This window comes from Henckelia pumila, chromosome 1 (assembly GCF_033568475.1).
Source record: "Henckelia pumila isolate YLH828 chromosome 1, ASM3356847v2, whole genome shotgun sequence".
NCBI classification, from domain to species: domain Eukaryota; kingdom Viridiplantae; phylum Streptophyta; class Magnoliopsida; order Lamiales; family Gesneriaceae; genus Henckelia; species Henckelia pumila.
The window spans coordinates 6,876,246-6,887,570 of record NC_133120.1 but is presented as its reverse complement, the minus strand read 5'-3'; the positions used below and the strand labels follow the sequence as shown (position 1 = coordinate 6,887,570).

Sequence of the window (11,325 nt, the reverse complement as noted above, 5' to 3'; positions counted from 1 at the left end):
CCAGTAATTCTTACATGATAACTTTGATATTAGAGGGCTAAGATAGATTATATGTAAATAATTTCCATACTATTTTGTATGCTCAATTATAAATAAGGTACTAAAAGTGATTAATGGTAAATATAGTTGATGGACTAATTCTTGATATTCAAGTACATAAAGGACCGACAATGTGCGTGACACCCTTTGTGCAAATATGATTTAAAAAAAAAAAAAATTTGTGTGTGAATATATTTTTTTTTTAAATGTAGGCGTTTCTCATGTCTTTCAATACATGGAAGAGATCTACATTTAAAAAAGAAAAAGAGAAAAAAAAACACACACACACGAATCAAATTTTAAACTCTCCTCTCAAATAAATGATAAAAATGAAGTATTATCTGTTTAAAAATTGAAGCCTATTACTCATTTTAATGTACTTTTTTCCCCCCATAGCAATATATGATAAACTTATATAATACAAAATCCTAAAGTCAATCACAATCTTTATTACAGTAATATATATATAATCAATACTCTAGCTAGCTGCATTCATAGCCAAAAAAAAATCGGATAATTTCAACCTACATTTACAGGCACTACCCCAATAATGTATCCAAGCGTGGGGATATATCAATATTTGTGAGTCCACTGAAAAAATAGTAAGACCCACACGTTTTGATAGATCTCAACCCTTGAATCTGTATTGAGACAATGCCTGTACAGACACTTAATTATCAATCTCTTTTAAACTAAATTTGTAAAAACGTCAAATCAATTGAATAGATGAGGAACAAAAGGTGATTTGAAAAACAATTATTACTAATTAAACACAAAAAATCTTAAGAGAGTAAATTTTTTGATACATATTTCATACGTCAAAAGTATTATTTTTCATTGTATATAGATCGAATCAACACAACTCAAAAATATAGATCTGTACGACCGTACAATACGTATACTCATAAATAAGATGTTAAAAATAATGTAATAGGTAATGGAATAAATATTTGGAATTGAGATATCCTTATTTCGTACTAAAAATCCCTGATATAATCCTCCTTTAAACAGAAGAGAGCAATGCTATGCCTACAGGGTTAATCAACAAGAACCGCAATTATTTGGACAAGTGAGGTCCTAAAATATTATATATATATATATATATATATATTACGAAGCCATAATGAAAAATAAAGGAGGGTTATATCAGGGAATTTTACTATCAAATAAGTATATATATATCTCAATTTCAAAAAAAAATTTCATTACCCATAATGAAAAAGAAATTCACTATATATCGAATATTACAAAATATTCGACCCAATCATGCAATTAACTATGAGCCAAAAAATCATAAACCCTAAAAAATTTATATCTTTTTTTTTTTAATCATAAGTTTGAACCCAAACCCCAATTGCTCGGGCAAATGAACAAATCATGCACACCCTCCTCAACACCAAGTGTCCTAATTTCATCAATCCCCCTCATTCATCAATTGGCTCACAATATCAATTTTTCGTCCATAATCACTTGAGGTTTTTGCATACTCAATGCCAATTTCTCAAGCTCCAAATCACCAAATATTAGAATTTCACCATACCTGTGAGGCTCTAGCTTATCCCCAAACTGCCCAATTCTAACATCGTTTTTGTATGCATATTCCATACTTCCTTGTCCTAATTCTGGAAACCCAATCCCAATTGTGGACAAGTTGGTAATTTCCCCCTCTGGGAAAACTACATCCTCAAGACCAACATTTTTTGAGACATGTTCTTTTAGCCGCAACATTTGTTGCAAGAAGAAAGTTGGGCTTTGTACAGCTTTTGCCAAGAAACTCATGGTTTGTTTTTGCTTCATTTCTGAAACTTTCAGCCTTTGTTCCATTGCTCTAAGGCACGATAAAGTGGTTTGTTGCTTCTGCCTAAGTTTCACTAATTCCGTTACTAGAACTTGTTTGTCGCACCTCAAACGATCGATTTCTGCGTCTAATCCAAAACTTCCCAGCTCCACACACGAGCCTAGACTTTGATTAATCGACGTTTGAGAAGTACTTGAATGTAAGTACTGAGTCTTTCTTCTTACAATGTTTTTAAGAAGATGCCTTTGTCCTCTTAAAAACCCTTCATTCGCGAACTCCCACTTATCTGGATCGACTTTCCTAAAGCCCTGGAACATTACATATATTCATATATAGTCTCTATCTCATAATTCAAAAGGTTCAGAAATCATGGGAAATATTGCAAAAATCATAAATTTTTAGTATAATTAAACAGCAGAATTTGAATCATATAAGAAGCTCATGAACCATGTTTCTCTTCTGCTAGTAAAATATCTAGCTAATTTAATTTGCTCTTCTACATGTTAATATATCAATCTTGCTTCACAAAAAGTCACACTTACGAATTATTGAGTATGAAAGTATATTAATTACTAGCATCACTTACTGCAATTTTTGTTCGCTCTTCTTCCTATTCGTCAATTTTAATTTATTTTTAGCAAAAAAAAGTTGTACTTCACCGTATTTATTTAATGACGTTTAGTTTATATGGTTGAGCTATGTTTGACCGTTTTTGGCTAAATCGAAGCGGTTTAGGGAATTATATTTCAAACTGAAAAGTGTTTAATTACGCGGGATTTGATAAACTTTTATAAATTAGAACACTCGTTATAATTAAGTAGTACTCTTATATATATCAACTATAATAAGAATATCATCATGAGTAAATATATATAAAGGATCCGATAGACATATATAACAAACCTTATACCTAGATGTGGATCAAAATTATACTAAATTAAAGGTACTAAGATCTATTTTTTTTTTTTTGAATAAACATTACGAAATAAATTGCGAAAAAGATTGAAGATTTGCTCACATAAGTGTTGAGCTGCCTCACAAAACTGGAGAAATTATTGTGCTTGAAGTACTTGGGTAGAAGATTCATTGCAAAGGTTTGAGGATCCCAAACGATGAAACTATTGTTTTCTCGACTCCACGAAACGATTTCATTCGTACTCGGATCATCGACAAAATCATAAGTTTTGCTGAGAAACGGCGGAGGACCCGTCTCCAATATTGGCTGGGGAATCAGATCCTCGTTGTCCCAGCATATGAATGAACTTGATCCAACATACTCATCCTTTATAGAAAAATTCATGATATAATTTTTTAGGGATTTTTTTCTAATTTTCTTGGTTGTTTTTTCTCTTAGTTCAAATCTTTGAGGATATATAAAAGGGTTTTGTCAGAAGATAATCAAGAGTTTAAGTTCGAAAACAAGAAAAACACATGATGGTAACAAGAAAATCGAGGGGATTCGACACAGAACAATTTGGAGCCATGGAAATGAATGGGGCTAGCTAGGTTTTATGGAAGATGGAGAGAGATTTAAATAGAACAAGGTGTGTTGAATTCTTTATTGGCAACATGCCTTATTTTATATTTTATTCATTATTTTAAGGCAAGTGTTGAATACTTTTAAATAAATACGCTAATATTATTTATTCTCTACTTTATATTATTCATGTATTATTTATCTATAAGCGAGTTCATATATAATATTTAAAAAAAAAACGATTTTGTCTATGCTAACGGAGTACAAATAACGTTATTCGGTAATTTGAGAATTTTTTATATTTTCATTTTGATGTTAAGTTCTAATTTGGGGAATTTTTCGTTTTGATGGTAGAGTTCAACCTAGCAAATGAGTATTACCTCAATGATAGATCTAATGTCTTATGATTTGTCACGTTAACAATATATCATTAATTAAGTTTATGTATAAAAATAAAAATCATTTAATGTATGATTTGGGTATTACCCATATACTAAAATCTCGTCAACCCGTTTTGATTATGTTCCTCGCAAAAGTGTCATTTATTTATTATGCAGTAATTACAATAATTTAATGGCAACCAAAATAGACACGCGGCACCTTGCTACAACAAATGCTCTGGCGGTATATCATTGGTCAAGTATACAATCGAAAACAAATTATGTTATATTTAAAAAAAAATTAATTTAATTTGTCAAAAAAAAATCAATATAATAAGAAATGTTTATAAGACGGTTTCACGATTCAATATTCGCAAAATTGGTCGAAATTAATTTGATTCATAATTATAGTGAAATTTAATACTTTAGATATGAAAACACTATTTTTTTCGTAATTGGTTCAATTTCATAAGTGTTTTGTATAAAAAAAAAATCTTAATCGACGGTTTCATAATAGTTTTTATGAAAATTCAGTTATATATGGATACTTAAATAACAAAAGAATATGAAGAATTATGAAATTAAATGAGGTGAATCATAATTAATTAGATTAACGTAAAGATTCAAGATTTGAATTAGCATATTCCAAAATTCTTGCTTTATTTTAAATATATATATATATATATATATTTGGGGTGTTAATATGACCCATGAATGGTGGTGGCAACGACAAGTGTAATGAAATATTCAGATTTTTGTTTGAAAAATTCAGGCAAGTGGGAATTGTTTTGAAAAATATCAGACAAGTGGGAATTGTTGATATTATTTACACAAGTGGGAAATTGTTGATGGAACCAAAGGTGAGATAATTTCATTTATCATTTTCCTTTTTTTGGAGACATATTTTTTTTTGGGAATTTTTTTTATTACGTATATTTATCATTTTGCGATTCAGTCTATGTTTTTTTTCATATTTCAGTTTTAAATCGCTATATTTGTTTTTTTGGCAATTTATTTTTTTCGATGTGACGCTGATGTGGCACCAATGCAGTGTTGATATGAAACTGAAGTGTATAGAGTAATATAAGGATTTTCGAAAAAAAAATACTAAAATTATCAAAAATAAAAAATAAAAAATTAAAATTGAAATATAAAAATATAAAATACTAAAATCATAAAATAAAAAATATACAATATCAAAATTGCAGTTTTTTTAATTTTTTTTATAAAAAAGTGTCACTTCTCTCAAAAGGTCAAATACAAAGATTTTACATGTCATTTTTTTAAAAGATTTATAACCAATTAGTGATAGACAGGTAATATTTTGAAAAGCACAACATTATATTTATGATAAATATCTTTAAAACACATCTAGCGAGGGACACGTACGCTCCTTATGTTACATCATCACATCGAAAGAATAAATTAATTTTGAGAGCGAAATTATATCAAATTAACACAATTACACACACACATACATATATATATATATATATATATATATATATATATATATATATATATATATATATATTAATTACACGTGCAAATTAGCTAAAAATGAAAGTTATAATATTGAACATGGATATTGTGAAGTATAAGAAATTACATGCTTGAGATTTCGGACGTAATCCACGCATGTAAGAGAATTTCGAATTTTCAAGAATTATTGGCATCCATGCGCATAAATTTTTACGGGAAAATTATTTTTTTATCATGTATGTTTGTCACTTTGTGATTTTGGTTCTCTAAATTTTCAGATTTTCATATTTAGTCCGCTATCTTTATTTTTTTGGCAATTTTAGTCATTTTTCTGATGTGGGTTGATGTGACACCAATGCAATGCTGATGTGGAGCTGACGTATATAGTGTCGCGTAAGCATTTTCGAATAAAAAAGACTGAAATTAACAAAAATTGAAACATGCAGGACTAAAACTGCAATAAGAAAACATAGAGGACCGAAATCGCAAAGTGACAAACATAAAAAACCAAAATTAAAATTTTCCCAATTTTTACATATGCATTCAACTTATAACCTAGCATGTTGGATGTTAGGGATCAGGTATGTGTATAGAAGGGTGGTGAATACACACTCTTATTTTTGACTTAACAGTTGAGTAAATGTTACTTCACTCAACTAATTTTATCTGCTTCCTAAATTAATATGAACTACTAATTTTAGTGCAGAAACAGCTCACACAAAGTAGGTGACAAAGGTTAAAATGTAAAGCATGCAAGAGTAAGAAAGACAAGAGATTTTATTGAAGTTCGAAGGTTTAATCCTTTTACGTCTTCCCTTCTCCCACTTGGGAAAGAATGCACTAGAAGACTTTGGTTATTACAATGTCTTGCAATACACCCACTCCAAATTAGAACTTATTTTCTGTGAGATCTCAGTTCTAAACAACTAATCTCGAATTAAACAACAATTAAGCATACAAGATATAAGATTAAAAGCAATAAAAAAAAATTTTAAGGGCCTCGCTCGATCGGTAATATTGAACCGATCGAGCGAGCAAAGAATGGCAAACTTTCTGCCCGGGTCAAAATAACAGCTCCGCTCGATCGGTCAAAAACCACCGATCGAGCGGGCACTCTGAAACAAAAACATAAACATGGCAATTTGTCACTCAATCGATCGGTCAAATCCCACCGATCGATCGGTGACAGTACAGAAGCAAAAATACAGCAAAACTTGATACAACTCAAATCCAAAACCTTCAAATCATAATCATACATTACAATCACAATCTCTCCAAATAATACATGGAATTCTAGAGTTAATCAACCACTCATAAAGATAGAACATGCATCGGTTCTTGTAGTACCTAAAACCCAATCTACTAAATCACATGCATTAAATTAAATAAATATTAGCATTATTATTTTTAAGTTTAATTGATTTAAATTATTTATGTAAATTATGTGCTAATAAAATATTTTATTATTTATTCAAATGATTTTTATTGTACTAACTATTTAATTAATGTTTTTAATTGTTTAAGTTTATTTGTTTAAATGCTTTTATTGTTCAATTAATTGTTTAGTTTATTATTTTAAATAATTTTAACTGTTTATCTTATTTGTTTAAATACTTTCGAGTGTCCAACTTATTTATTTTAAATAGCCTTAGTTTAGCGGTTAGTTATTTTAAATTATCTTAAATGTCTAGCTTATTTATTTAAATCCTTTTAATTTTCAAAATCATTTTAAAGATTTTTATTTTCGCTTGTGTATTTATTTAAATTTTTTTTAAATGTTAGTCTAGTTTGTTTAAATTATTTTAAATCGCTCTGCTTGATAGTTAAATACTTTACTCGTTGCCGTGACGTCGAAATATTTAAATTGTTTAAATTCTTGGATTTTCAAGCTTGTGTTTTATTTAGTGCAATTTAATTTATAGTCCTAGTTGCCAATTAGAGTAACACTTTTTTTAAAAAAAAATGTGTAGCACTTTTTCTCCAATCACTCACACACTCACAATTATATACATACATCTATACTTACACACTTAAACTTAAATACATAACCCTAGCCTCCAACACATTACACTCTCATTCTCACCCAAACTCACGCACACACTCTCACACACTAAGAGTATCACCCGATTTCTTCCCCCTGTTTCTTCATGGAGTCCATCGGCTTCACTCTCCACTCCCATTAAGCTACAATAACTTTATTTTTCCTCTCCGGTGGATCAATCCTAGCTAGCTGGAGGAGCTGGTTCATCCCTTTGGACCTCGATTTCAGCTCATATTAGCTTCTAGCAGCTCACGCCCTAGCTCATTGAGCTCCCCTCTGTTCCTTCGAGTTTGTAGCTAGGCAAGGATAATGGTTTTCTTCCTTGAATATGTGGAATAATATAATTTGTGTGATGCATTTCTTGTCAAATTTTGGTTTATATTCTATGCCCTGCTCTTCAAAAATTTTGAGAAATTTCTTGCATTTTCTTTGGTCGGGTTGCTACTATGTCTTGCAGATTTATGTCACGAGTTTGAATGTCCTGTTTTCCTCCATGCCTTTTTTGTTTGAAAATTTAGATTGGTTCTCCCTTAGCATGTTGGCTCGAGAAATTTCCAGATTTCGCGTCATGGTGTGATGTTAGAAATTTCAGAGTTGATACCACGAGCATGAGTTCGAAATTTCCAGATGTTTTTGCTTTCATGCTATGTGTTCAACATTTATTTCACTCTCACGGTGTTGGTTCGAGCATTTCCATCTTTATTCGTATCTTAGGTGTTTGAAACCTCCAGGTAGTTCATAGCATGTGCTCGAAAATTTTCCAGATTTCTATTCTTGGCTTGTGGTTTGAACTTTTCAGATTGTTTACCTATCATGTTGGTTAAAAAATCTTGTGCTTGTTTGGTGTTGAATGGGATGGTGATTGAGGAGCTACCATGGGTGAAATGTAGTTCACATGGTAGCTTTTTGGTGGGCTTGTAGTTGGCTTGTAGGTTTGTTTGGAGGTGCGATCAAAATTTGGGGTAAGGGGCTCGGTTTTGAGGAGGGGCTGTGGGCTACCTTCGAGTTAGTTTAAGGTTATTCAAGGCGAGTTGCAGGAGCTGGAAAATTAGGTGGAATGTTGGTCTTGAATCTAGACTAGTGGCTTGGAGCTTAGGGGTCTTGTGGCTAAGGTTTTGATTGAGTATAAAAGTGAGGCATGAGCAGAGTTTTGGCTACGTTGGGGCTGTCCGGAAACTGATTTTAAAATAGGGGTTAAACTCGGGTTTTGGTCAAGGGCTCGGATCTGGAATTATTCTAAGATGTTAGGAAGATGTCGGTTCAAGCGGAAATTAATTCGGTTAAGTTTTGGTCGAATTTTAGATTTTAGATTTAATAAGGTGCAGAATATTTTGAAGCCAAAGGGCTGCTGCCCAGAATTCCGATTTTTGTAAAATGACTGCTTAGGAATAAAATTAAGTGGATGATTTTCCTGCTTATTTCTAAGTGTCATGGAGTCGTGGTTTCAAGAGAAATCCCTTTTGATTAAGAATCGAGCAAGTTACAGATTTTACGGGAAAACCGCTCGAAGTTGTCTTAAGTGCAAATTATGGGTTAAATCTCCATCTTTTGGTTTTGATCCTAAATCACTATCCCGGTCATTCTTGTGTGAGTCATATGCATGATTATCAATCAACATTTACATGTACATCATATTTACATATGCATGCTAAGTCTCATATTTATGAATGAAAGAAAGTATTTTTCGAACGAAGTGAGATGATTGTGACTACAGTAACATTCATGTGTTTGGACGGGCTGGGAAACGTCTTAGCTTCCCTTACCGAAATTCATGTGTATGGACGGGCTAGGAGAAATCTTGGCTTCCCATACCAACCATAGGGCAAGACGGGTTGGGTGTTATCCTAACTTCCTTGCGGTATAGTGCACTGCAGCCATGATCATGATCGAAACCCACAGAATCGCAATCCAAGGATCTAAGTTCACAGTTTCAGTTCAAGTCTTTTATATACATGTTCAGTACAGTATATTCAGTTTAATTGTTCATGTTTGACTTAGCCATGCATATGTTACATTCTTATTCACATCATTTATTCAGAAATCATCTATTTAAGTTTAAGGGCACAAAAGTATTTTATTACAAGTCATTTTCAATCTGTCTGTTCTTGTATTTATGTAGTACTCGTTATCCCCCCCCCCCCCCCCCCCCCATATTCTTGCTGAGTCTTTTTGGCTCACTACACTTATTGTTTTCAGGTGAGGTGTATTTCATTGAGATCGAGGGGCGAGACTATCGCGTGAACTACGATGCGGGCACGACACATCCCTCCGACCTATGCTCGTCTTCCGTATAGTTACTCGAATTTTTATGTTAAGAAGCATTTATTTTGCTTATTTGACAAATTCATATGTAATGTTTTGATAGAATTGTTTTTGGGCATGTAAACATTAGATTTCTAATCTTGTGGATATTTGATATGACGAACCTCTTTCTTGGGTCTCATTCTTGTCTCAGTCTAGTTGTTTGTGTCGTCAGTCATCTATTTTTTTTATTTTATTTTGGTTACTGTCTGAGACAGGTTGGTTGTATTATAAACAGAGAGGTCATGCCGAAATTTTTTAATAAAATTTTTAATATTTTGATTTTTTTTTGAAAATCCGTATTTTGTTTAGTTTAATTTAAAGTAGAAGTAGGGTCGTTTCAGTTGGTATCAGAACATGGTTCTGGTTTGGGTTGTTTTTACTGCGGGTTGCAAGAAACTCGAGAAGTCTCGCCTCAAAGTATGTAAGTTTTTTAAAGAATTTTTTAAAATAGTCATACTTGAATTTATACATTAAATGTTTTGATGTCATCCTTTTTAGAATATTTTCAAAACTACATATTTAATTTGTTTAAGTGCGTAGTTTAGTATTTATTTTCGTTTAAAAATTTGTTTTAGTAGTTTAAAATATACCATTCAAATGCTTATTTTTTTATAGCATGAGTTTTCAAGTTAAACGGAGTTGGTGCACTAATATTCTTTCCAGTTTTGGACAGTACGTGGATGTTGTTTGAGTTATTAGGTGGTGATAACAATATTTGGTGAGATTGTAGGAATTTGTCGGAAATATTAAACTTTCATATTAGGAGGTATTATTTGATCTGTCCTTGTAGTAATTTATTCTCTTATGGATGGAATTTAGTCGGATAAAACTAAGTAAATAGTTTTTCTTATAAATTGATAGAGTATGTTTGTCAGTTAAGTTAGTGAATCGAACTCGTGTGAAGACTTGGGTTACGAACTGGATTTTATATTATTATGGATAGTTTGAGTTTTCCTTTTGTTATTTAGGCAAATATGATTTCGAGAATTAGTGAGTCGGTTACAATGAGCCTTTCAATTTTGTGAACTATTATTCCTATCATTATTTTCTTATTCTTCAATCGTGCTTGTATCTATTGCAACATATACTTTTGAGTATCCAAAATTTCTTTGATTATACTTTGTTCATTTATGGATTCGTATGACATTAATCAGCATTGAATTCTGCCACTTTGGCATTGGTTGAACTTCTTAGTAAAATCTTGTTAATGTTTCACACTTCTTGAAATTTTCTTCGGTCCTAGAGCCACATGTTGATGTGAGTAAGATTCACTTTTTATTTTTTTTGGTAATCTACTCATGTTGTGTGGCTGACATCTGATTTTATTTTGAGACCGTTGTTTTTCCTGATAACTAACTTGTGTGAATTTCTCTCGACTGAAGTCACGCTGACTGTCTTAATTGTGTTTTGATTGTTTGAGCATGATTCATTACCCATTGATGAATGATCACGAGATTTGTATCATGTTGGCTCATATTCATTATTCATGGAGCCTCAATTATTATTCATTCACCCCTAAAACTGAATTATGAGTGAGTTGTTTTCACTTACCTAGAATTTTTATTTTGAGCTCGTTTGATTATTATACTTGCATTATTTCGTTTTGTATTAAACAACATCACTTGTATGTTTGTTTTCCTTTCATGATCCATCATGGTGAATTATTTGGGTGGATCATAGTTTCAACTTAGCATTTCTATTTCTTGTGAAGGGAATCGACTCGTAACCGCATAGTAAGTGTTTAGACCGTTGGAATTTGGTATTAATGCTAGATAAAATCCTAAGTTATTGTTGTGATCCGAGG

General features: G+C 31.5%; 1 protein-coding gene across 1 annotated transcript; it reads right to left on the bottom strand.

Moving 5' to 3' along the window:
• Positions 1 to 1,474: 1,474 nt before the first annotated feature.
• Positions 1,475 to 3,137, bottom strand: LOC140894524 (heat stress transcription factor A-6b-like). Its single transcript, XM_073303048.1, has 2 exons — positions 2,856 to 3,137; positions 1,475 to 2,145 (listed from the first exon to the last, which is right to left on the bottom strand). Exons 1-2 carry the CDS (start codon positions 3,135 to 3,137, stop codon positions 1,480 to 1,482), a joined length of 948 nt encoding a protein of 315 aa, XP_073159149.1. The 3' UTR covers positions 1,475 to 1,479.
• Between the last annotated feature and the right edge of the window lie 8,188 nt (positions 3,138 to 11,325).

Excerpts from the sequence above, each read along its gene's own strand:
- LOC140894524 (XM_073303048.1), bottom strand. The coding sequence starts at position 3,137 with ATGAATTTTTCTATAAAGGATGAGTATGTTGGATCAAGTTCATTCATA. Across the intron at positions 2,146-2,855 it reads TGAGGCAGCTCAACACTTAT|GGCTTTAGGAAAGTCGATCC; the intron begins GTGAGCAAATCT and ends GTAATGTTCCAG.